The following is a 26,362-nucleotide window of genomic DNA, read 5'->3' as shown; positions in this document are numbered from 1 at the left end:
TCAACAGGCAAACAAATTCCTGCGGTTCCGTGAGCCGCACCACGGTGGTTTATCGGAGGAGAAGCAGTCCTGTTTCGCTGGGCGTCTGGCCCCCGGCATCCCTTACATTTAGGGGAGTTCCAACATCATGGCAAATGCCTCGCTGATGGGCGCAGCCGCTTTCTGGGGCTGAAAGCGAACTGCGAGGCCCACACCGTGCCTCGATAAGCCATGACACCCCTTCGTTTCCTCCCTGGCGAGGTTTTAAAGGCAGAGCATTAATTTACAAGGCCCTTCCAGATAATTTCTTCCCCCGTCCCACTTCTCTGTCCCGAGAGGGGTCGGTCAGGGACTGCGCCCCGGGAGCGCTATCCCGAGCGGGCTCTGCGGGCATCCAGCAGCGCATCAGCCTCCCTCGGAGATCACCCTGCCTGTGGTGGCTCTGACGGAGCCTCTGCCCTCTCCGTTACACGTTTGTCACCAATTCAACCGTCTCTCCTTCGTCCGGCAAGGTGTCTCTCGGCCTGCTGTATGCCCCAGCTCCTTCTTCCCAGGGCTTCGGGGGGGGTGTGGAGTGTGGAATTCTGTGGATGTTTCTTTCCCTTTCCCTGGGGCTTTGCTCTCGCTAACGAGGGTGGCCCCGAGGAGAGTGTCCTCCCCGGAAAACCCCCACAGCCCCGAAGGATTCCTCGCCTGAGCCTTCAGAGAAGCAGCAGCCGAAGGCCAGACCTGCACCCGCCTCCAAATCCTTGGAGAGCACCGGCATTTTCCCGGTCTTTCGCTTTATTTCTGTCTCCCCTTTCCTTCTAGCGATGTCTGAGGCTCAGTGCCCACCAGCCGAGCTTGCGGGGCAGAGGGAGGGGATGGGACGGCTTCTCCTGCCCTTGTCCTGCCTCCTTGAGCGGGATCCCTGCCCCCGCGGATTCCCTTGTTGAGGCAAAAACCTCGCTTCCCAGCGGGGAGCGCGGGGGCTGCTCACCGCCGCCGCTTTCCCTCTAATCCCTGCTGCTGCGCACGGGAGGAGAGGGGAGCCTCAGGAGCGGCCCCCGTCGTCCTTCGTGGCCCGGGAGGAACGGAGCATGGAGCAGCGCGGCGCTTTATCTTTTTCCGAGGGCGAAGCTAACTGTGAGCCCGAGGGAGCCGTCGGATCCCGGCCTGGACCCCCGGGAGGTCCCGGTGGAGGCCGCGGGCACCGGGGAGGGAGCCCGGCCCCAGCAGCAGCCACCGGGATAGGGGGGGAATCCGCCGCGGGTCCTCCCGACCCCGGTACTCACCCCACCCCCATCCCGCCATCGGTCCCTTCGCCTGTGTGACGTCACAGCGCCTATGTGACGTCACAGTCACCGCCCGGAGCCGCGAGGCCGCGTTGTGACGTCACGGGGGCTCGCCGAGAGGTGCGCGGCGAACCGGAGCGACAGCAAAGCGCAGCAAAGCAAATCCAGCGCTTTTGCCGTGCCCCTCCTGCGCCCCAAAGGGCCCCGCCGGCCCTCGGCAGCCGCCACCGAAAGCCACCGCACACGGCCCGGGCACACGGGGGCTGCGGGTGGCATCGGCAACTTCCTCATCGGGACAGAACTTTGCGTCATCCAATCCAGTCCTCGTCACTGCCTTCATGAGAAAAAAAAAAAAAAAGGAGAAAAACAAAAAAAACAAAAAACCCAGCGGAGGCTGCCTGGGGAGGCGAGAAGAGGCAGCTGCTGCCTTCGAGAGGGGTGAAAGAAGCTGGAGCAGCCACGCCAGCCCTCGCCCCTGGTCAACAGACTGACGTGGCTACAAACCATAGCAAACATTTTATTTACAGGAGTTATATATATATATATATATTTATATATTTTGTCAGTGCAGTATTTCTTGGCCGGATTATTCGAAGCAACAAGTTGCAACCAATGAGGACGTTGGCAAAATACTTCACATTGTAAATTGGTATGGGGGGTGGGGCGGGGAAAGGTGGGGATTTCGGAGAGCGTTCTCGCAGTCCCTCGCTCGGATTTTCCTCGGAGAGAACGAGGGGCGGGAAACGGAGAATTAAAATAAAAAAAAAATAAAATTTAAAAAAAAAAAAAAAAGGAGAAAAAAAAAAAAGAAAAAAACCAAAAAGGGATCCCCCGGTCTCCTGCGAGCAGCTCCGAGGGAAAGGCGGCCGCCTCACGCTCTGCCGCCCCGGGGCCGGGGCTCCGCGCTCCGCCTGCGTCCTCGGCCCCTCGCCCCGGGCCGGGCGCTGGCCATAGGCAGGAGCGGGCCGGGGCCGGTGCCGGGCCGGCTTTGCCGCGCTCCCGGGGCGGGGAAGGGAGATAAATTAGCGCACAGGTCCCGGGCCGCCCCGACTATAGGCCGCTCCGCGGCTCGGGGCTGGCGGCGGCGGGCGGCGGCGGGGAGGGCGGGCCGGTGCTGCCCGAGGACTTGCCCAGCCCGGCGGCGGGCAGGCTCCGCTCGGCGCCCTCAGTCCGTTCCGTGTCGCTGGGGGCCATGTCGAGAGACTCGGCGTCGCTGCTGTCGCTGTCGCCGTCGGAGCGGCTGGGGCTGCGCTCGGACTCCCCGGGGGCGGCGGGCGGTGCGCCGGCTCGCTGGGCCGCCTGCTCCGGCTCCGGCGGCGGCTCCTTGTCCTTCTGGGCCTGCGCTTCCTTGGAGTGCCGCCACTTCATCCGCCGGTTCTGGAACCACACCTTCACCTGCGGCCGCGCCGCCCTTAGACGGGAGGCACGGCCCCACCGCGCCCCGCACCGCGCCCCCACCGACCCCGACCCCGGCCCCTTCCACCGGCACCGGCAACGGGGGAGAGACGGAGGCACCGTCCTCCCCTCCCGCTGCCCACATCCTTAAACGACTGAAGGGCTTTGTTTTGTTTTTTCCCTCCTTCTAGCTTGTGTATTTAAACACCGCACACACCCCAGCCCGTGTTTGTTTGTTTGTTTGTTTGGATGGGGTTTTTCCTCTCCCCTTCTACTTCTTCCAGGAAACCAAATCTTGCTCAAGAAACCACAGCGTTATACAATTCTGTGCGCTGCGGGCCCTCAAGAGTGGAATCATTACAGAGCGGTGTCTAATGATTCCGTTTGAAGAAGTGTTCTCACTTCCTCAGAACGAAGGATTTCACAACTCAAGGAAAGATTTAGAACAAAAAAAAATTAAAACAAAAAGAAAAAAAAAAGGGACATTAAGGACAGTGTTTTCGCTTCTACTTCCTTTGCCTTAAACTGCCTCCTACAGCAAATTGCACTCCAGTAAAGCGCACACTGATGGTCTGCCCTGGCCCCGCTCGTCTCTCCGCCCGGCCTGCTCTTCTGTGTTCGCCAAAACACAGGCGAAAACTCCGCGTCGGACCGCGGAACGCCGCGGAACCTGGGCGCAAGAGATACTCGGGGCGAGGTGCAGCTCCTGAGACAGCCTCACTTATATTAAAGGAAGGGAAAACACTTTGAAACCTCACTGCCCTCTGGTATCCATCTAAACTGGAAGTGAGGTTTAAATAAAACCGAAGCCGTTCTTACTTGAGCATCTGTCAGCCCCAGCATCGCCGCCAGTTGCTTCCTGTCCGGTTTGGTGACATACTTCTGGATTTCAAACCGTTTTTCTAAACCTTTCCTCTGCAGGTTGGAAAAAACAGCCCTGGACCAGGAGCGTTTCCTCTTGTACGTCTGGGGCAGCGTGTCCTTGGTTAGAACCGCGTACGGACCTGGGGAGGGGAAGAGAAAAGCGGGGGAAGAGAGGGGGAGACGGCGTTATTAATATCACAGCCCGAAAGGGCGCCTTAAATCGATCAGAATAAGAGTTGGAGTGCGGTATGCAGAGAGGGCCCGGGCCAGCGTGGCTCTGCCTGCCCGATGGGTACGTGTCCTGCCCGCTTGCCCTGCCTCAGGGGCGGGTGGAGCAGTCCGGAACCCGAATTTCTTCCTCTCCCCGCTCCCCGATTCTTCTCTCTCGGCCCCGGTTATTACTCCTGTACTCGATGGGACGGTCCTCTAGATCAGGCCCTAGCCGGCTCTTCCTCCCCCCACGCAGCCCGGCTTTCGGCCAAAATCTAAACCTCGCTACACACACCCCAGCCTTGTAAAATTGCCTGGCGAGTCCCTCCGGGAGGAAGGGGGCTGCTCCGGGACGGAGGGCCCTGCGCCACGGGAGGGTCGAGGAGGGACGAGATGTACCTGGAAAAGTGTCTTGAAACTGGTGCTGCACTGAGCTCCTTGGGTTTGTGTTTAAGGGACCCAGGATAGCAGAGGCCTCGTTAATGGGGTCTAGAGACGCGAAGAACTGGCCGGCGGAAGGCTGCAAGTTGGGGAGATGAACCCCAGTTTGGCGGCTCGTAGTTAATAAGGAGGTCAGATCTGCGAGCACAGGAACAAGGAGAGCTCTGTTATACCGCGGTCGAGACCGACAACCTGGCATGATTCGGAGCGGGTGCCCGGTCGGAGGGGCTCGGGGGACCACCAAGCAGCCGCCTCCCGCCCCCAGGGGCTCTCCTCGGGAGAGGCGGCCGTGCCCCGGCAGTCAGACGTCCTCCGACATATTTACTCCCTTGGTCAGGATGTTTACAGGCCGCGAGGGGAGATGGATTGCAGCGAAAGCCTTTACAACGCGCTGTGCCCTGGGAGACAGAAATCCCCGGCCGCTCCGGGAAGTGCGGAGCGCTCCGCTCGCTATTTTCACGCTATCGCTATTTTCCCAGGGGCGCAAGCTTTGCTCCCCGGCTCTGCCGTGCCGAGGCCGGGGCCGGGAGGGGGGGAAGTGAGCGGGTGGCTCAGTGAGAGCTGTTAGAGACTCCGATTTATAACTCTATATATTTTTTAAATAATAATTCTTTTCTCGGCTAGATCGGAAAGTTTTCAAACCGCGAGTGTAGTCGCTGATCACAGCACGAGTAACAGAGCACCGGGAGCGTTAGCACGGAAAGCGGACAAGCCAATTTCTCTACCTCTCAGCGTGTTGCCTTCCTTGACTTTGGGGTCGAACTCCGCCGACAAAATGCGGTCGATGCCGAATTTCAGGTCCTTGCTGGCGGGCGCCGGCGCCGAGCCGTGCGTGTGGCCGCCGGGCAGCCGGGCGGGGGCCGGGGCGCCTCCGCCGCTCGCCGCCGCCGCGGGGGACCGGTGCTGCGGGGGGCGGTGGTGCTGGGAGTGGTAGGCGGCGGAGAGCGGCGAGAGGCGCGGCGGGAAGGCGGCGGCGGGGGCGTCGGGGGCCACGACGGGCGTGGGCCGGAGCGGCGAGGCCGCGGCGTGGAAGGGACCGCCGTGGTGCACGGCTCCCAGCGCGGCCGGCATCCCGCTGCCGGGCCCTCCGGGCAGGCTGTCGGCGGCTCCTGCGGCCGCCTCGCCGCCGGCGTGGAGGATGTCGGCGATGCAGAAGGACGGCTTCTTCGCCGCCGCGGCGTCCAGCGGGAAGCAGCCGCCGGCCGCCGGCCCCGATGCAGAGCAATACGCCGCTGACCACAAGCTGAAGTTGGAGGCGTAGAAAGGAGCCAGCCCGGCCGTGTACATCCTGCCCGAGGAGGGGACGCGCCGCTCCGCAGCTCAGCTCCCGGGTGCGCGCCGCGGAGCTGCCCGCGGCCCCGGGCGCATGGGGAGGGATGGCGGGGCGAGAGGCGGCTGGTGGAGCACTTCCCGGCGGGGCAAGGAAGGAGAGCCAACCACCAAAAAATGACGAAAAAAAAAAAAAGAAGAAAAAAATAACCCCGAAAATTAAAAAGTCCCCAGAACCCACGGCCAGACGAAGAAAGCGAGCGGGCGAGGAGCGGAGCGGCGCAAACAAAACAAACCCAAACCAAACCCCCTTTCCTCGCACTGGGGGAAGAAAAAAATATCCACCCCTCCCCAAAACTTTCTCTGGCAGCGAGCAGCCCTCGCTCCCTCCCCACGCCCAATCCGCGATCCGCGGGGCCGGGCAGCACCGCCCGCCGACCCGCCCACGCAGGGCCGGGGCCGGGGCCGCCGCCGCGCCCGCAGCGCCACAGCTGCGCGGCCCCGGAGCCGCGATTTGCCCCGCAAAGTACACCCCAACACACACCTATCGCCCCCTTAAATTGCGCTCTAGACTTTGAACAACCACCTTCCCTCTCCCTGCCCCCCTCAACCAAAAAAAAACCCAACCAAAACCCCAAACAAAAACCAGCGCAAGGTCGCCGCGCTTGCTGCCGCCGCGATTTGCAAACGTTTGAAAGAAACGCGCGGGGAAAATCTTGGCTATTGGAAGCAGGTCTGTCCTCTTGGAAACGATTCCCAAGGAAATGTGTTTCCTTCCCGGGTAAATGAGCCTGGGATAGTCTGGAAGGGAAGGAGTCCATGCTGATGCACGCAATATATGTATTTATGAGAGCTCCCAGATATTCGGGGCCCAGGACACGTTGGATCCTGCATTTGCAGCGATTATTTTGACGACAGTGTAATTTTACGATAGATTTTTGCCAGGTTCTCCATCCCGGTGGCTGCATTTGCTTCCACACTAATTACACCTTAAAAACTACTTCGTAATTTCCCAAACCTTTGACGACAGAACTATTCCCATTTTTTTTCCAGTACACCAGAATCATATGCTCTATTCACTGCGATGATTTAAAGACAAATTTACGAAAGCTTTTTTTGTGTTTTTTTTCCCGCTCTGCTCTAACATCACATCTGTCCTGACCTGACTCTAAAAATCAACTATTTATTTTTAGTTTTCGTACAAGTAAAGCAGTCGCTGTCGTTTTCAGCAGCCTGCCGGGTCGGACTATTGCAAGTTGGCTTTGATTTTGTTTCAAAAAAATCATATTATTTCTTGCAAAGCTTTTCCCAAATTCTGACGGTTTTCAGGGAACCGCCAGAAAGACGAACTATTTTTCTTTCGCCAGGTATGAAGATGTAGCTTCTATGGGAATATTGGAACCACCTGCGAGTGAGCACGTTTCTTAGCCATAACCGTGTGCCATAAGGGGCGAAGGTGAGGCTGGTTCTCCTGGAAAAGTCAGGCACTTCTTTGCTTTGATTTGGTTCTTATTAACGAGGCAAAACTGAAAAATGAAGATGAGCCGTCTTGCCAAGGTGTGTCCGAAACCCGAAGGCGGCGAAAGAAAAGGTTGATAATGTCTCAGCTTTTCCTTCCTCGACATCGGAAAGCCCCTTTCCCTCGCATCCCTCTCTCACGCCAGCTGACCCCAGCGCCATCCTCTTGCTCTCAAACCGGATCGAACGACCCCGGTTCCACTCGCGTTCCTACCGCCGGGCAGAGCCGCCCGGACAGCCCGCCCGAGGGACAGGCAACGAAGTGTGTCGTGGGCGCTGCATCCCGGCCGCAAACCGCCTCGTTAAATTATTGCTGCAATTACCACTGCCACCCCGGAGCGCTGGACCAGCCTGGGGCTGCTCACCAGGCAGTCAGTGCAAAAAAAAACAAACAAACAAACAAACAAACAAAAAAAAACCCCCCAAAAAACCAAAAAAATCCAAACAAAACCAAACGCGGTGTTTTTCTTCCTTTTTTTCCTTCTTTTTTATTTTTTAAAATTTATTTATTTATTTATTTATTTAGGAGCTGATTTCAAAACTCCTCTCGCCTCGCCGCCGTGCAGGGCCCGTGGATGAGCAGCAGCGGAGGGACGGGCCGGGCAGACCCGACCGGGGCACGGCCGCGGCTCCGTGGCCTCGGTGCCGCCAGTGCCGCCGGTCGACCCCGCTGTCGTCTCGCGGCCACCAAAATAACCCGAAAGGAACCGCTGAAGGCCCCTCACTAAAGCCATCCACCCGGGCTGGGCCTCGGGAGGGCCAGGGAACCGGGGAGTCCGGGCCGTAGGGGCAGGTGCTTTCCCGGGGCTCGGTCCCCGCGCATCCTCCGCTGCCAGGAGCGCTTGCCTCACCCCCCGGCCTCTCCGTCCTCCTGGGGACAAGGGTGTCCTTTCTCCCAAAGGCCTCCGCAGGCCTCCCTGCCTGCCCGGGGACGCGCAGGGCTGCGCGGCCGCGCTGCCGAGGAGGCGGCGGCCCCTCCTCCCCGCGCAAGGAGGGAGAAGGCTGCAGGAAACCCGGGGCTCGCTGCAGCCCAGGTCATCTCCTGTTTTTTGAGAGGTTCCAACTCGGACTAAATGAGCGGATGTGCCTGCGAGATTTGTCCCAAAATAGAAGCGGCTTTAGTATTTTAGGATACAGCAGAAATCCTTATTTCTTCCGGAGAAAAACTTCATAATGAGCGCGAGCACTTCCCTTTTCAATATTTGTGCAACTTTATCTCGACCAGCAAGTTGCTTTGGTGACGCAAATCCGCCCTTGTGTATTGCAACTACAAAAATAAATGCAAGGAAATCAATTCCCTTCTAGCAATGAAAACATAAATATACAGCTGCGACTTTCCCCTTTAATCTTGCTTTCCGAGGGACTCGAGAAGGAGGCGAATGAACTGTGCGGCAGAAGCGATGCTGCCTTTTTTTTTTTTTTTTTAGGAATAGAGTCTCGAAGGACTTTTTTTTTTTTTTTTTTTCTTCCTCGAGGCCGACAAAGGAGGTGGAAAAAATTATTCGAGTTCTTACGAGGGGAAAATAGAAGGACTAAGCCCGAGGCTCTGTAGCTTCCCCGTCCCTACTCGAGGGCACGGGACCGGGAGCATCCCGGAAAGGGCCGGGCGCTGCCCGCCAGCGCCCCGCGGGGAAGGACGCACAGCCCTTTCGGCCAAACGCTTGCCCCGTCCAGCTCCCCGGCCAGCTGCAGGCAGGTCGATCCCACGGATCCCGCCGGGATGCTGGCAGCCCGATCCCCCGGCCACCCCTCTCCCGAGCCCCGAACGGTGCCAGAGCCCGAGGCAGCCCGTTCGCCCCACCGCGGGCTCCCCATCACCGCGGGCAGCGCTCTCCGGCCCGGCGCTGAGGGTTGGGGAGCCAAGTTTGCCCCTCCGAGCCGGCCCAGGATGCTGGCGGAGCGGCCTCCAGCCCTCCTTCTCCGTCGCCCGCGGCCTGCCCCTTGCCTGTCGGGTTTTAGGCTTCTATACGTGCTCTGATTATTCCTATATTTGTATCTAGAAACGTATATGTGCGAGATGTACAAAAATGTTTAAAAAGTTAAAATACTATTACATGTCTCTGGAAGAGTACTTGTTAAAATAAATCCTCACGGGAAGCCCTCCAGGAAGAAGGTTCGCTCGGGCGGCGCTAGCGGGACCCCCGTACCCCTGCGCCGCGGAGCCGCCCGCCCGCGCAGCGCCGGGCACCCCCCAAAGCCCGTGCTCTGTCGCCATCTGCCGAGTCCCCGGGACGGGACTTCCCCACCCTCCCCAAACCCTCCCACTCCCAAAAAACCCACTCCGGGGGCCGCGCGAGCGGGCGGCCAGCTTTGGGGAGCCCTCCCGCCGCAGGCGCGCCGGGCTGGGGCCGCAGGGTGGGCAAGGGCACAGCGCTGGAGCCGGGCGGTCCCGGCGGCCGCCGCCCGCGCTTCTCCCGCACCGCCGCAGGATGCGGGAGCGCTGCAGCGGGGCCGCGCCCCCGAGCGCCGGCCGAGACCCCCGGCCGGGATCCGCCGCTGGGAGCGGGGCTGGAGGGGCTTCCCCCAGCTGAGCACAGCTCGTTATCTGAAAGGCTCAACAGCAGCGCAGGCAGGAACTGCCCAGAACCGCAAGCGAACCCAGTGACTAAGCTGGTCAACCACTTGGCGTTTCCTTTCCATTGTTTCACGCGTTATTTAGTTGAATACCTGTGTCAGTAAGTCACGGCTGTTATGTCATCTGCTGAGGAGCAGTGGAAGGCGTCGGAGAGCAGGCGGGATCTGGGTTTCCGTGCAGTAGGATCTCAAGCAGCCTGCGGGTGTATTTGAGCTGCCGTTTGAATTCGGGTCAGAGCGTGATTTTGGAGGGAAGCACCTGATCCTCCTCCTCACCTGCAGCTTTGTAACAAGGAGAGGTGTTGTGTGCACACCCAGGAAACCTAGATGGGAATTAAGTCTACAGGGCATGCTAAAATTGCTCTGAAGCAAAATTCCTCTGAAATGTCTATATTACAGTTGCCTGAAAACTCCATGAGTTTTTCAGTCCCAAGAATTGTCCATATGTTCCAGCAGAGTAGGTTCCACTGAACGTGTCCATATGTGAGTGCGGATCAAAGCCTGAAGCTCCCAACTCCAGGGGCAGCACACAGCCACTGAGCTGGAGACTTGTTCTCACACTTGCACGCTTGCATGCTGTGGCTTTCTTTCAACTGCTGAAGCTGCTGTTTTCTGAGGAAACACATTAGAGCATGGGAAGCTGAAGGGTTTCAATGGGGAGAGACTTTTCGTAGTTCCGCAAATGCTGTGTAGTCCCCTCGAGTCCCTTCAAACTGAGAGGGGACAGAGGGGACCTGAAAACACTGATTTACATCTGCTCTTTAGTACCTAGCTCAGAGATCTGGGATGTAGGAGGGCACTGCATCTATCCACCGTCATGCATATAAAAGAAAGGAAAGATCTTTCCTTTTTTTTTTTTAAGTGTGTGTGTGAAAAGCTGAAGATTCATAAATCTTACAGAATGGTCAGGGTAAGAAATATCAGCTGGAGAGAAGTGCCTCTTCACAGCTCCCAAGAAATAAGGCTGCATTCTGAGGACTAGCAGGATCAGAATGTCCTTTCTCCTGGGGTTTCCTGTGGGTTGGAGCAGGCAGCTCTGCTCACTGTGCTGCCTTTTGTGAATCCCATTTTTAGGCACCTGATGCTGTGCTGGGAAATGGGAACTGTAGGCCTGCAATGCTATGATGGTTTAAGCTGCTTGAAGTTACAAGTGCCAGTCTGCTATTCTCCCTGCGTTACAGCCTGTCTGCTCCTATCCATGGGGATGTCAAATTAACTCTGCCAGTAAGAAGTTTTATACTGCCATAGTAACCCAAACCAGCTTCTTTATCATGTGGCCAGCCAGGGTGAGGGTGCTGGGGGAAACACACATTTGAGAGAGAGGCTGGCAGGATTGCTGTGACCCTCTTCTAGTCTGCTCTAATCTCCCATCAGGTCACACATTAATTTAAGCGCTGCTTCTTGTAACTGCTTTCTGCAATCTGAAATGGGTCCTTCATGCATGGAGAGCTCCTGAGTTTGTTTTCCTTTCCATCAGCATCATATCATATACACCATCCAATCATCCTGATTTCATAGCCTACTCCGCCTTCACGCTGCAGTCAGACCATAATCTGCTTGCAGGGGGACTTATCACGGGCTAGTTGCGATTTTCCAGGCCTCACCAACAGAGAGGTTTGCAGAGGGCTGGTGTGCAATTAACCCTCTGGTGGCTGATTAAAGGTGACAGGACGTGCAGAAGTGCTGACCCCCTGCTCTCATGTGCAACTGCCCATCAGGGAAGCATTTGCTTGCACACGCTGGATTTAGCTGGCACAGTGCACAGCAGCTGAAAACAAGCACCACTGCCTAAAATGAAGGTGATTTGACTCTCAGTTAAAAAAAAAAAAAAAAAAAAATCCACAGGTATTTCCTAAATCTGACAGCAGAGTGTAACTACACCTGTTTTCAGCTGAGACCCAATTGGGCAGCTCCTTAACTGAGGTAAACTACTGCTATTGAGGACAGGCTCAGGGTACTTCAGTTCAAGCTGGATATTTAGATGCAAGTACAGATGAAAACTAAATTATTTAATTTTTTACTCCCATAGTGGATCATCATCTCTACCATTTTGCTGGAACAATCCCAGACTATTTCCACAAAATCTGGCTGATGCCTTGGGCCCTTTGCTTCTCCAGCAGCAGTACATTAAAGTTACTGCACAGAAAAGCCGTTCAGTATTGAAGAAGGAAATACTAATAACTGCCTAATAAAAATCTTAGTAAGAAACAGTTTCCTCCTCCTTGCCAACAGCGGTCAAAAATGTGGGGAAGCTGAAAATAAAGATATCAGAATGCAGACGCATAAAAGGCAAAATCAACCCCATAAGGAAGTCAAGTTTCTAGAAGAAAACTACTCTGTAAAACTCATCTGGATTTGAGAATAGTTATTGTTTAGCTTCTACCCCTCCTTTCATGTTCAAAGTGGATTTAAATACAGTTGGTACATATCAGCTCAACTTTAAAACCAGCTATTTCCTTGCTACTAGCATATATAAAGCACCAGGAAAATTATGTCATCAAGGCCCTTACGAAAAGTCCCATCTTAACCTTTTTTTGCCCAAGGGAGATGCTTCTTGGTGGATGCCAAATGGGAGTGCCAGCCAGAGGAGTTTTATAGGCCCATAAACAAGTGTGCCAGACTATACAGTGCGTATATAGCACCCTCCAGAGCTCTACTTTCCTCATTGGGACCGAATCTGCTCCAAATAAAGTTCAGCCATCACTTGCACACCTCACAGACTCCCTGTGCCAGGCTCCACCAGGTCTTGGAAGACCCAGGTCACCTCCCTGTGAGACACCCAGGAGGGTGGGCAGATGTTCAGGGTGGTGTAAGGTATCCCCTTCCCAGCCGAGAGTCTGGGATGCTGCCTACAGCAATAGCTGCTCCTCCACGCCTTCAGCAAATGGAAACAAAAACAGAGGAGGCACACTCAACACAGCAATGCAGCACACAGGGGAAGTAATTTCCTACTGATACCTCTAACACATCATTTTATATCTCAGTGCATGGGATATGGTTACCTTTATCTTAGCCAAAAGATTGTAGCGGTCATAAAAGGTAATTTGCTTTTATTTCTTCTAAAATGTTTTATCATGAGATTTTGATTATCTGTCCTGTGGCAATGAATTCCAAAGTCTCATTATCTTCCATGTCTGCCTTCACTGTCCTGTCCTTAATTTTTTTTCCTGATTTCTCAGCTCCTTGAGGCATCCATTCATCTCGGAATTGTGAAATGGAGAGAAAAAAAGGCAAGGCTGATCGGTTTTTCCTTTCATTTGTCACAGTGTCTAACCCAAATGTTTACCCTTGCCCCCCAGATGTATAAACTCCTTTCCAAGCTAAGACATTCTCATTTTCCCAGCTAAGCAATCCATTTCATTTTGGGGCCATGCTGAATGGTAATATGAATCTCAACACGTTTCAGGTCTCAGCCTAACTTTGCAAGGAATAAAGACAGTGGAGACGGCCTCATCACTATGATCTTTCCCAAACCCTAACGAAGCAGCACCCTCTAGTGCAAGCTGACAATAAGATCCTCAATCACAACAACCCTCCTGGGTGACATTCGGTCTGGGTGCACGGTCACTGGAGCTGCTGGGAGTGAGCTCAGCCACAAGGCTTTACTCTTCCCTCTGAAACTTTCTCAGATTTCCTCCCTGGGACCCCCTCGGATGCTTTGGGCACCCGCTGGATGTTGGACGTTCCCCAGGGCTCTGGCAGACCCAAGGCAGTAGCACTGCCTGCAGCCAGGAGGCAGAGATGGCCATGCTTTCATTTCTGGGGGATACTGCTACCCACCAAAGTCTGGAAGTAGAGAAATTATTCCTTGTGAGGAGTCTGTCTCCCATCTTGGGTGTTTTGAGATATATAAGAGGTGTCCTACCCGGTTTGAAAGGACCAGAGGCCAAAGGGAAGGTGAAAAGGGGTCGGCTGATGCAGAGAGGGGGCTGAGCTGAGGGCTGGGCTGCAGGAAGCAGGGCTGGGTGTGGAGGGGGGACTGGGACTTTCACATGGAGAAAGGCATTGGTTTCTGGGAGCTCTGGGGACTAACCAGGTGTGAAAGCTGAGGCTGAGGGCAACATGGTGTTGTATTACTTCTGGTGCAATTTGCTTTCATTACTAGCAATTTCCATACGTTTCATCAGTTTTATTGTTGTTAGGAGGAAGGAGAACAAGAAAACGACACAATTTTGGCAGACCCTGAGCAGGGGGTGACCTGTGGGGTGAGCGAGGGGGAGCAGGGTCATTCTTGGATGCCATCGGCTACAACACAGAGCCAAGTTAACTGTGTCGTGTCCCGCACAAAATCCCACCGCCCCAGAGCACATCTGGGGGTTTTACAGATCCAGAAAACACAGACCTCCCCTCTCACACTCTAAAAATAACACTGAGAGAATGGCTACTTGAGATTTTGTAAAAATGAAAAGAAACCTGCTTAACCAGAGGTGGGAATTTCATCCAACATTGCAAGGCTTCACTTTCATTAGGAGCTGGAAGGAAGCTGCAGTGCTTAAGGCAGGGAAGGAGAGTAAATCCCTCAGTGTCAAAGCAAGGTGATGCAGAAGTTTGGGGGCCACTCTGTGCCTGCACAAACACAGGGTTTGACATTCATCCTGGGCACGTACAGTCCCTGCAGAGCAAATATCAGAGTCCAGGGGAAAGCAGGTGAGGCACTAGAGCTAATGACTTGTGTGGTGGTTTCACCCACTTCTAATGCTTCTGCTTTTTGAATATACCAGGCACACTGTGAGACCAGTCACAGCTTCACTGTTAAAGGGAAATGTAGGAGCTGCTGCTTTTTCTCAAGACATGAGAAATAATGTCTGGAGTGGTGATTTGATTTTGGGGAGGGCTATTTTTAGGCTAACAACAAGGAGTTCCACAGGGTGAGGTTGGTGTGGGTAAGGGGGTGGAGATGGCCTGAAGCCATCTCAGCTCTCTCCAAATGTTAGGCTGCCCTGGGGAGGAAGCAGGGGTGGAGGGAAGGAGGGAAGCAGGGGTGGAGGGAAAGAGGGAAGCAGGGGTAGAGGGAAGGAGGCTGGACCCCCTTCTCTCACCCAGCCTGGGTGGGGGCCTGCGGGAAACAGGACAGCAGCGCTTTGACCTGGGCCCATAGCACTGCTCCAGTTTTCTGGAGGAGCCCTTCCCCTCATCACCATTCCTTACTACCTCTGGGGGCTTCTGCACAGAGGCTGGATACAGCTCTGCTAGGGTGGGAAGGGGATATCTTACAGCAGACACAAAAATTTGTTGCACTGGAGAGAAGAAACGCTTCTCTACCTTCTCTGTCTCCACACTGTATTTTACTATTCTCTCCAAATGAAGCAAACATCATTATTTCCCATTAGGTGTTCCTGGTGCAAGAGTATTTCATTGAAAAATGGTCCTTTAATGCTAATGGGAATTATACTCCTAGCATGATTTATATTAATAAGGCATGTGCAGTTCCTTAGTACATTCAGACCCAGATGGGAAATGGATTTTTTTTTTCTTCATTCCACACAACATCTGATGAAGTGCTCCAAGCATACAATTTAACAAGCTATTCTCCTCTGGCCTTACAGATGAAAAATAGTCCGTTGTGTCAACTCCTCAGATGCCTATTTTTACACCTTCTGTTTGTTCTTAGTTTGACGTTGTTAATCATGGTCCCACCAAAGCCCCATTGTTCAGCTCTTCAAGAAGAATGTTGTTATATTGACTGTTTGTGCGTCAGCCCAGCTCTCTCTGGAGCTGCACTTGGATGAAATTAGATAATTTCCATTAGGAGAACAGGCATTATTAGTCCCCAATGCCAAATTGAAAAGAGAGCCAAGATTACTATTTCTGGCCGTGTTCACCTCAGGAAGGAACCTTCTCAGCTTTAATGGGATTTTGCTATTGTTGGTTGCCTTCTGTTTGACACTGGGCCAGCAGGGTTGAAAATTGTTTAGAGAGCTGCATGAAATATAATAGAGCCCAAGCCATTTGCTGCAGCACATTCCAGCATGATGTTTATTTTGAAAAAAAAAAAAAAAAAAAAAAAAAAAAAAAAAAAAAAAAAAAAAGAAAGGAAAAAAATTATTGTCCTTGGCAGTGAAAAAAAATCCCACTAACTTGACTTGCAGAACATATGCTTCTTGTTGCTGTTGTGCTTTCACAACGTGCTGCCAGGATTGGCATGTTACACAGAGAAGTGATAAATCTAATATTATTTGTAATGATCTCCAGGACTTGTAGAAGTGGATCACAGGCACAGGCGGCAACTTTACGACAAGAAAACAAGGCGAGGGATGATACCAGGTCAGGCCCAAAGGAAGAAGTCAAGTCCCACATGAGGCAAGAAAACGTGTGTCCTCATGTTCTGCTGCTCCGTTTTCCCATCTGTAAATTGAGAATCTGTAACATCTCTCCCACATGAAGAAATTAGGAGGACATGTGCTCCCTGAATCTTGCCTTTGTGGGGGCTGGAGGTCATCTGAGCCAGGCTCAGCCCCTCCCCACCCCCAGGGGCACAGCTCTGCCCACACCACCACCTGCCTCTCCCCAGCAATGGCTGGGCTCTGCTGTTGCTGCTATTGCTTGGAGGGTGGCTCTGTTTTCTCCCCTGTGTCACATCCCTCACCATCACCTCGTGTGAACACCTCCCCTGCATCTCAGGATGCTGATCCTTGACATCCAGCTGACAGTGGGGATGGGGGCTGAACCCCCACTCAGCCCCAAACTCTTCACGGGCTTCTTTCTGCTCCACATAGCACTGTTTTGTTCTCTCAGTGCTGTCTTAAAATAAGTATAAATTAAAGCAGAGTTGATTTTGGAGCAAAGGTTTCTCGTTCCTTAGCCTTTCCAATGTGTAAGCTATCTAAAGGTATTGAAATGCAAGATATTTTTGGGATGAGAGCAGAATCCAAAAACACATTTTCCCACTGGACCCCTTCAGAGCCAAACCCACCTTTGCTGCACTTTACCCCTTGTCTATTCAAGCCCTTAAGAAGCTGAGCAAACAGAACAAAGTTATCCATCATAAGAAAAATAAATAAAGCAAGCAATCTTCAAAGCCTTCAGATGAGGATCCACGCAACAATGCCGGTGTTATCCCTGGGCAATAAACCAGAGCACTCCTTTGTTTATATAACCTAGTGTTTACTTCTATTTTAACCAACAAACATTGACTGATTGCATTGGCTTGGCTCGAAACCATCCAACAAATAATTAAAAATACAATTAGGCTAAAAAAAAAAAAACAAAAAACCTGAAACCCACGGCAGACGCCAGCCGACACATTTCCTCCACACAAAGCTGCCACCCGCCTGCATGGAGCTGCTTGGACTCAGCCAGAGCACAGCAGCCACTGTCCCCAGCAGAACCAAGTGCCAGGCCTTTGCCTTGACCCAGGGGACTGGCCACCCGCAGGGCCTGCCCCCATGGAGGCTCTGTGGAGCTGAGCTGGCAGGTGCTGTTCACATTTGGCACATGCTGGGCTAGGATGATCCATTTCGGTGCTTGCTCATCTCCCATAGCAGCTGTCCAGTAGTACCGGCATTTTTAGGAGAGGTCTAAAGCTGACCCCACGTTGTGCCTGCCCAGAGCATCCTTTGGCATTGACCTGACACAGGAGAGGTTTTGGGCAGGCTGTGGGAGATGATGCCCCTTGCCCACAAGGCCTGGCAGCTGGGCTCCTGCAGGTTTGTCTCCCTACAGCTCCAAGTGCCACCACACAGGTCAGCCACTGTTTTTGCAGCCAGCAGGGAACAAACTGATCCCAGTGTGACCTGTTGTGGAAAGCCACTCCTGGTGGCTTGCAAAGACACCTCTCCCTGACAAATCCCTTCATAACTGCCACCCCTGGCAACTACTGGCAGTGAGGTTCTTCGTATTTGGGCACGTGAGTGTAAAGTTTATAGGTTCCAAATGGAAGTGTCCAGACATTGCCCAGGTCCTCATGTTCACTCCTCAATTAACTCTGTAATTGACTCAATAAGTGAAATGTCCGGAAACTGTAGGGTAGACAGAAAATAATCTGTGTTTACAAGGCTGGGGGATCTCATTTTCACTCTGGCTATCTCTTCACTTAAAGCATTTGTCTTCTCACCAACCTTTTTATTTTTTTTTCTCTTCATGCTGTGAAATGTTCATTGTCTCCTGCTAAGGAAAGTTTGATAAGGATCTTGCTGAGAGTGGCTTTTAGGAAAACCCATTGCTCCAAAAAGGAACCAACCATTGTAGAAGCCAGCACTTCAAAGTTATAGCAGTATCTTGTTTTTTGTACCAAATAAATAAATAAAATGAAGATGAACAATGTGTTTCCATTTAAGGAGGAGTGTGGGAAAATCCAGGTCTCATCAGATTGGGAAGCAGAGTGGTATATGCTGACTAAGAGACTGGAAATAGCACGGCTGTCAATTGAAGGAATTCAGGCTTGAATAATCACATCAGGCAGGCAATGTCAGATGGGAACCATGGCCCCAAACCTGTCCATTTGAACTCCTTGGGATTCACAGGAGGAATCACACATTGGCTCCATATGTTACTTGTGCTTCCCGGGGAAGCTCAGTGCTGGGCCTTCCCTGTACCAAGCCAGCAGGAGCATGGATATACCCAGACACCCACAACAAATCTATGATTCCAGCATGGGAGAGCATGCAGATCACATGTGCCACATGATGTTGCAACCAAATGTGGTGCCAGCCTCCCAAAACTTCTTTCCTTGTCTTCAGAGAGCTTTGCATGGGAGCTCACTGCCTTATTGTTCAACCTAATCATGTGCCCAGCACTTTTGTTTGTATTTGGGACCCAGACCCTGGGTGACAGAGGGACTGAAAGTCACTACCTCTGCCTACACAAGACATTTTCTGCTCTTCACCTGGCATTGGGTGATGTGTGCCCAGCTGGATGGCTCAGGTCTAAGAAAAGTGCAGGTTTTTTCCAGCATGATCCATTGTCAGGATGGCAGATGTTTCCCCTCCTCTCCTCTGCACCCCAGGGTGCTGCAAGCTGTGCCATGTCTCCATCCTACCCTGCCAGTGCCCCCAGCTCAGCCCAGCCATCAAGGATGGTACAAGTGTACCTCAGTGTTTTGTATCTAATTCACCTTTTTCTATTTTTTTATTAGCTGTTGAAGAAGGGAGAAAAGAGCAGGAGAGATCCCATCCTTTGGTGCTGTGGGACTTAGTGCTGTTTAAATAACAACAAAATATTGCAAAGGAAAAAATTTGCAGTATATCAGCATGTTTTTAAGGTTGGTGGGAAAAAAAAGACCTCTAGTCCCAGCGGTATCAGCGAAGAAAATGTCCACTGGATTCTAGTTCTTAAAAAAAAAATCTGAGTCATGCAGAAAGTGCTGGGCTTGGGTAATGTGTGGTTACTTGAGTGCTCAGTGAGGGGGAAGGGAAACACACAGCCAGCCTAGAGCCTCATCACAGCCTCATGAAAATGAACATGCCTGTGTTCCCCAAGGAGGAGGGTGCTGCATGCCCAGGGGAAAAGGGAAAAAGAGGGGGAGGAGAAGAACGGATGTTTCACTTCCATCTCACTCCAAGCTTGCTAAATTCAGCCCTTCATTTGTGAAAAGGAGAACTAGAAATCCCACTCCACCTGGCAGGACAATTTTTCCCCTAGTCGTCGAAGTCTGGAAAATGGGTGTCTGCACTGCAGGAATTTTTACGAATAGCAAATGACAGTTTAAACTTTATTCCCTTTCCCACTATTTTATGAACACTTACATGAGTACTTCAATCTGTACCCACAAGGAAACCTGTTTTCCAAAGGTGGGATCAGGCAGAGACCCTCCATAGCTGCAGGGAGAGGGTGCTAAATACATATACATGCACATACTTGAATGTGAGCAAAAGGCTGCACCACAACAGAGAGCTCAGAGCACCACGCAGTCACTTTGCTCGGAGGATGGAGCCAGAACCATGGGAGAAGAGGAATGGATTCAGACACTTCACCCTTTTCTGACAAGAGGATTCCTTGAAGGTAGGAAAACCTTCTGTAGGAATCACAGAATCACAACCCACAGCCCCATCCCAGAGAGCCAAGGAAAAGCAGCCTGAGCTCAGGGCAGCCTGTTGGTCCTTCTAGACTCTCCAGATGGCATTTGGTTCTCCCTATGGTTTAGGGTCCACCACAGTGTAGTTTTTGGTCTGAGGATTAAATGAAAATACAGATTCCCCTGAAGTTGTGTGATTTAGGAGCTCATTCTTCAGGTTCAGACTTACTGCTGGTGTCTTAATCCACCCCCAGCTACAAGTGAGCTTCTTTACCCAAAACATCCACTTTTTCTGATTTAGAGTTAAAAAAAAAAAAAAAAAAAAAAAAAAAAAAGGCAGCGCCTCTGTTAAATGTTGTTGAAAGGAAAACCTTTTATTTTTATCAACAGTTCCCAAGGACATGCATTTTCTCAACAGCTTCATAGACAGGATGTGCCAGTGGGAAAGATATGGGTTTTAATCACTGTCCCTCAGCCAGGCCAGGTGGAAGGAAGATGTGTTTTCTGTGGCTTAAACAAAGGTCGTGTTTCCAAAACAAGATGGTGACAGTGGCTGCTTAGCTAGAGGCAACCCAAAGGGATCCATCATCAAGAGACTGGGTCCTCCAACTTTCTGAAACATCAGAATCACAATCGCCTTAAAAAAACCAACCAACCAAAACCAAATAAATGGATGAATTTTTGCCTGTCATTCACATGCAGGCTGAGAAAGGAGTCCCCTGAAATACAGATCCAGCTTTACAACTCCCAGAATGAATACGACTAGAATATCACTCTAGAAGCATCTCTCTAAACACAAATCTCTTCCCAAAGAGAAACACTTCATAATCCTTCTATTCATGATTGTTCCTCCAAATTTAAACATGCATTTAAAAAATAAATAGGGCAGGGGTGATGTGCAGGAACAGCTTGCTGCTTTGCCTTTTTTTTTAAATCAATAAAACAGCCTTAAAGAGGCCCCCTTGAAAGAGTTCAGTTCATTTATTTTTCTTGGAAACTTCCAGTCTCCTTAACTCCTTTTAGACACATAAGAGGTGAATGATTAAGTTGAAACTATTATCTTTGCAAAGAACATCTCTGCTGGCTGCCGGCCAAGAGGAGAGGAAAAGTGAAATGAAATAAACAGGCTGGAGCTATTGTGTCCCTGACTGGTCCCTGTGGCGAGGTGCTGGGAAGCTTGGAGAAGTTGAAAGGAGGTCCCTGGGTGGGGACTGCTAATGAGGCAGGGCGCATTTTGGAAGAAAGTTTTCTCTGGCCAGAAATAGGAGTGTATGAATAACTTAACGTGAGACAGAGTCAGCCCTCACATTAACAGGTGCCACTGGGAGCTGCAGCCTGCTGGTGGCCACTCCTGCCAGCTGTGGCTGCCAACTTCCCTTCCTCGGCCACCCCTCCTGAATGTGAAAGCAAAACCTCTGCCAGTGAAGGGTGTGGAGTAAATCCAGCTTTACAGTGCCCTATTTCACGAACAGGCACAATACCCACCACTACTTGTGCTGTCTCTGCACAGCTTGGGGCTGTGGGCAGGGAGAGGGGCCCCTGCAGTGCTGGGCAGCAGCAAGGTGGGCAGCAGACATGTCCTCTGCCCCCAGATGGGAACCCACTGCACCAGATGTGTACCAGATGTGTGCCTGGCTCTGCCATCAGTCAGTACTAACCTGTGTGTCCAGTTTCCAGCTGACACATGAGCTTTGGGCAGACAACACCAGGTGAGTTTGAGAAGAATGAAGGTCCTGTGCATAAAGAGATGAGCGACTTCAGGGTCTGACTCCCAGGGCTCCAGCAGTTACCACTCCCTTTGGGACTCCAAGGCTGGTGTGTAGCCCAAAGACAGCATCAAGGCACTGCTGTGCTGGCATTGAGGAAGCTCAAGGACACTCACAGCTTTTGGTGCAGGGAGACACAAGCTCCTGGGTTGCAGCTATCTGGGGCGACAATTCACAGCCCTAGGATGACCTGGACACCAGGCTGCTCAGGGAAGGGGCTATGCCAAGGGACCAGTGTTGGCCAGACTGGAGATCAAACTTGACGGCTCACTGGGCTTATCCTCACAAAACATCCAGACAAGTGAGCATCTAGAAAGGTTACAAACACTTACTCTGTAACAGCTCCATCTGATACAGCAGAAATTACACGATGTCCTTAAAAATGAGGTGATATGAAAAACCTAAATAGTTAAAACCAGCTTTATTTCCAGACTTCTGGCTGGATTTAACTTGTCTTGAAAAGAAACATGAGCTGGAAAACACTTATAGATTTATTACTACAAAGGGATTACAAACAACACTTCAATATCTTGCTCACAACAGAGACATCAGTCAGAGGACAGAGCAGTGGGATTCATGCAGGCAATTACACAGGATGCACATATTGAAGTTGCTACAAAAATTCCTCTTACTTGCTAGTTTTATTTTCAAAAATGGTTGGTAAGGTATTGCAAATTGTCCCTGGATCTGACTGAACCAAGGAAAAGCTTGAAATGACCACCATAGGCCCACATGTCTCACGTACCAGCTGACTTGCTTTGTAATCACTCTATTGGATTAAAAAAGGGGGAAAAAAAAAAAAAAGGCACAAAAGAGCCAGAAGTAACATTTACGTCACAAGTCACATCTGCTCCTGTAATTGCTTTCCTGTCAGCTGCTTTCAGTGGAGAAGGAAACCTGACTGAACTGGTATCCAACAATGGATTACAATTTCCCTCCTTGAAATCTCCCAAGTTTTCTTAGGGAAAATCATGGCGCACAGCTGACCCTCAGCGTGCTGCCGTGAGGACAACAGAAAAGTCAAATGCTTGGCTTTGACAGTGTTTACAGATCCCTCGGCAGGAAAAGAAAACGTAGAAAATCTCCCCTGTGAACTTCCTACGTGCGTACGTAGCCCCAGACGGCATGACAATGGCAAAGTCACCTGCCAGGCTGAGCTGCTGCAGGAGAGGAAAACCCATGAAAAAGTAATGGGGGCTCATTGAGGCTTAATCTTACAGCCACATGCAATCAAAAGACAAACAGCCCGGCAGCAATAGTGGTGATAGCACATGTGTGTGGAACAATAGCACAGCAGCCAGGACAAGATGTTAAGAGTGTGGGTCACTTAGAAAAGAGCAGAAAACCTGGCAGGCTACAGAGAAAGGGAATAAAAGTTTAGCTTAGTGCAAGCCATTTCCAAAGAAAATATGAAATGTGCATAAATTGTCTCATAAGCGAGAAAGGGATGTGTTCTCTGCGCTAACAAAATAGGGAGATGATGCACAGACTCTTACTATACAGCTTATCCTAGATAAGCTAATAGATAACTTCCTTTGCTTCTTCCAAACCAGAAGGAACAACAGGGAGCATCTGTTCAGTGATTCACCAGAGCCAGGATTTTCTTTGCTTGGATTTCAGAGCTTGGTAGGTAAATCCTGAAGCATTTCAGCATTAAGGCACAGAAAATCCTTATTCCACTACTGCTGCTGCGTATTCTAGCAGTGGTATAATCTTTCCAGACTGGATGTCCTCCTGCTGCTGCAGCAGCAGCATGTCTGGATACCAGGTGCTCTGCAGAGATGTCCTGAGCAGGATCAAGCTCACCCTGAATTTGCTCAGCCCCTCACCTCATTGCCACCACAGCAGTGATGTACCTCTGCACACTGGAAAAAGGAGGTTTTTTTTCCTTCCTTGTACAGTGAGCACCACACAAGTCTTCTATTCTTAATTTTTTTTAATAGAATTCAGTCCTGATGGTGGTGGGCACCCACAGCCCTTGCTCAGCCCTTTGGCTGCATCTCCATGTCAGCTGTCGGGAGAGAGTGGCTGTGACTTTCCCAAGCAGATGGAAAAATGATCTGCCATGAGCTCTGGATCCAGACAGTCAGTATGAATGTTAAACCCAAATCTGCGGGGACTGATTTCTGTGCTACGCCTGTCAAGTCCAGAGCACCAGTCCCATTTCATTCATCTTCATTTTCTTCCTTTTCTTAAAGAAAACCTAAAAATTATTCCAAAACTATTGTTTTAGCAGACATCCGATAAATCAGACATCATATGGGGAGATCGCCGCTGCTCCCTGAGCCAAACACATTCCCATATTTCCTGGCTGAGGATGGTGACCATCAGGACAAGCATTACATTTCAGCTTTGCTTGAGCCTGAAGTCAGTGAACAGCAAGAGGGTCTCCATCTGGAGTCATTTTATAGCACTAGAACAGTTCTTCTCCAGCAGCAGCTGCTGCCTGCTAATATAAAAATACTTGGGAGAAAATCAATACATTTTATTAGGTTGGTAGGAAGGGAAAAAAGCTCTATTCGGGACTTCCATTAACTTTTATGAATATCTCTAAAGACATTTATTTTTACAACAGCATTGAAGCAGAGGAATAAAACCCAAGTTTCTTGACACTCACAATTTCTCACTAGAGGCAAGTCCAGATTGTCTCTGTCCAAGCCCTGCTCACATGAGGAGAAGCTCTGAAAGCTTGAGCCTGTGAGAGGAAGCGTGGCCCTGTGGCATATTCTGTGCTCATATCCTGGTGCTGCTGCAGACCCCCTGAAGGAGCTTCTCTGCATCACTGTTTTGTGCTGGGGATGTTTGGGTCTGCTTCTGGAGTCCCACCAAGCACTGGATAACCTCTCCCACTGCAGATCACAGCTTGTGATAAACAGAGATCATCTTTTGCCTGAAAGCTTAGTATTTCTACCCAATTAACACCATGCACCCTCTCTTGATTTTGGTAACTCTCAGTATTCCTGCAGTCCATCCAAATTTCAGCTCTTTCAAAACCCACCACACTGTTTGCTGTTGCTGTCACCAGAGGCAATGAGATTATCAGCCTGGAATCACCTCACGTAAATCAAATTTCCTCTGATCCGAATTTACCACCTTCTAATTTCACTGAATGCCCCTTTGTTCCAGTGTCCTAAGACATGGTCTCACTAATCTATTTTCTCTAGACTATTTATTATTTTCCTTCCCCTCTTAAAACCTAAAGTTATGTTACGGAAGGAGAAAAATAAAACAAAACAAAAAACAAAACAAAACAAAAAAAAAAAAAAAAAGGAAAAGAAAGAAAAAAGCTTCCCAGGAAATTGTTCTGATAAAAATTGGTCATATTTTATGGTGTGGCCTTGCTGCTCTCTACAGCTGTTGCAAACAAAGCCAGTGTGATGCTGGGCTGTTGGGACAGAGGCACAGGTGTGGTGCACTGGCATGGGAAGGACAGGAGCCAGGGAACAGAGAAATGCAGGCACTGTGCTCATGGGCACCAGCAGCATCCCCAGCAATGCCAGCATCACAGCTGGGAATTTGCTTGGATTTGAGGCCGTGATAGGCAAACCCTGAGGCATTTCACCATTGCAGCTCCCACTCAGACACTGCTCCCAGAGAGGGGAATGTCCCTCACTGCCCAAGCATGTTCTGATTCTCACAAGTTGTGCTTTCATCAACCCAATGGGGAATGACAAAAATATCCCTTGGATGAGTAAAAGCCCCTCAGCAGGCAGCACTTTCCTAATGAGACTTCCAACACCAGCTGGGACGCAGCCAGCTGGTTGGGGTGTCTGCAAGGCTGCTGTGGCAGGTGGCTCCTGCCCTGTGCAACTTTGGGGATGTGCTTTACTCTGCAGCCACTGCAAGATGTGAAGCAGAGGAGCCTCAGCCCCCTCTGCAGACACAGTTCCATCCTGCATCCTTTCTGCTTTCAGCTGCATTCTTAAAGCAGGGCTGATTTGTCTGTTGATGCACTGCCCAGTGACTGTAGAGGTTCTGCTGGGAAGGTCTGAGCTTCCCAGAACCTTCCACAGAAACTGAATGACATGGGACCAGATTTAATACTGGTGCAGGCAAGTGGTCCCACTGGTCCCCTGCTGGGCTTTTAGAGTTCAAGGGGATAAATGAACACTATGTGCTCAGCCTCGGCAGCAGACATTTGCCCCGGGTTGCCTTTGTCTTCTCCCTTCCTTTAAACCAGTTGAACAACAAAATCTCCAATTCTGCTGTGCAGCTTCTGGAGTCATTTCCCAAGAGTCCTTTTCGAGCAACTCAAGCAGCTGCATCCTCCCATCAACCAGAGGCTCTCAAACACCTGAGCAAGAAGACCTGCTACCACAGGGGCTTATTATTCCCTGTGGAACAGCCAAGCTCCTGTCCCCAATCTAGGGCCACAAACTACTGGGACAATGCAATAATCACAGCCCCTCCAACTCCTTCACCCAGCAAATGATCAAGGAGCTCTTGCAGAGGAAGGCTGGGCCACCAGAGGCAGAAGCAGCACTTTCTCACCCATCCCTGGCAAGAACAAGGAGCAGAACTGGCTCTTCTTCAGGGCTCAACCCAGAAACTTCAGCTCACCCTTCCCTCCCTGGCACAAGAGGAGTCCAGCTTTGGCTCCTCATCCAGACTGAAACAATTTAGACCTTCCAAAGGTTCTAAGCAGCTCTGAAGGGCTCAGAGTGAACAAGCGAAGTCCAACCAGCTTGTTCAGGTACTTGCAAATTAGAAGCATAAAACTCCACAAATGCCTCAAGACATCGTCCTGTAAAGTGAGACAAAGCTCCTTTTGCTGGAATGGCAGATACTTGTTTTTTCCAGGGAAAGAGGCTCTGCCTCCTTGCTTTGCTTCCAGTGATCAATGTCCCAGGGGCAGGACATGCTGTGCATGAGAACAGCACACTCTGCTCAGTGCACTGGGACTGTCCCCCACTTGCAGGGAGGAAAACAGCTCAAGGCAGCTCCATTTTAAACTCAGGAAGATTCCTATTTTGGCCAGGATAGTTTTTTCAATTGGTTGCTGCACGTCTCTGCAGCTCCTGCTCCCAGTGCAGAGAAGCTCCATGTATTATCAGAAAATTGTCTTGCTCCAGGGCTGTATCAGAGTCTGGGTACAATAAAATGCAGCTCTCTGTTTCTCC

The 26,362-nt window shown here is 51.3% G+C and overlaps 1 protein-coding gene and 1 long non-coding RNA gene across 3 annotated transcripts in view; both read right to left on the bottom strand.

The window, feature by feature from the left end:
- Window positions 1-1,750: 1,750 nt before the first annotated feature.
- On the bottom strand, window positions 1,751-5,847 carry HLX (H2.0 like homeobox). Of its 2 annotated transcripts, XM_066316236.1 has the most exons (4): window positions 4,889-5,844; window positions 4,122-4,301; window positions 3,468-3,652; window positions 1,751-2,648 (listed from the first exon to the last, which is right to left on the bottom strand). In XM_066316236.1, the coding sequence occupies exons 1-4, from the start codon at window positions 5,448-5,450 to the stop codon at window positions 2,304-2,306; spliced, it is 1,272 nt and encodes a 423-aa protein (XP_066172333.1). In that variant the 5' UTR covers window positions 5,451-5,844; the 3' UTR covers window positions 1,751-2,303. The 2 variants fall into 2 exon arrangements, with proteins under 2 accessions (XP_066172333.1, XP_066172334.1); XM_066316237.1 differs by lacking the exon at window positions 4,122-4,301 and having other exon boundaries at window positions 4,889-5,847.
- Window positions 5,848-9,836: 3,989 nt separating this feature from the next.
- The window catches only part of LOC136359528 (uncharacterized), a 29,226-nt gene continuing 12,700 nt past the window's right edge, over window positions 9,837-26,362 (bottom strand). Inside the window, exon 4 of the long non-coding RNA XR_010743296.1 lies at window positions 9,837-10,136. This is a non-coding gene — a long non-coding RNA (uncharacterized lncRNA). The remainder of the gene's footprint in view (window positions 10,137-26,362) is intronic.

This window comes from Sylvia atricapilla, chromosome 3 (genome assembly GCF_009819655.1).
Source record: "Sylvia atricapilla isolate bSylAtr1 chromosome 3, bSylAtr1.pri, whole genome shotgun sequence".
NCBI lineage: Eukaryota > Metazoa > Chordata > Aves > Passeriformes > Sylviidae > Sylvia > Sylvia atricapilla.
The sequence above is the reverse complement of the archived record's forward strand: the minus strand, read 5'-3'. Positions and strand labels throughout refer to the sequence as shown.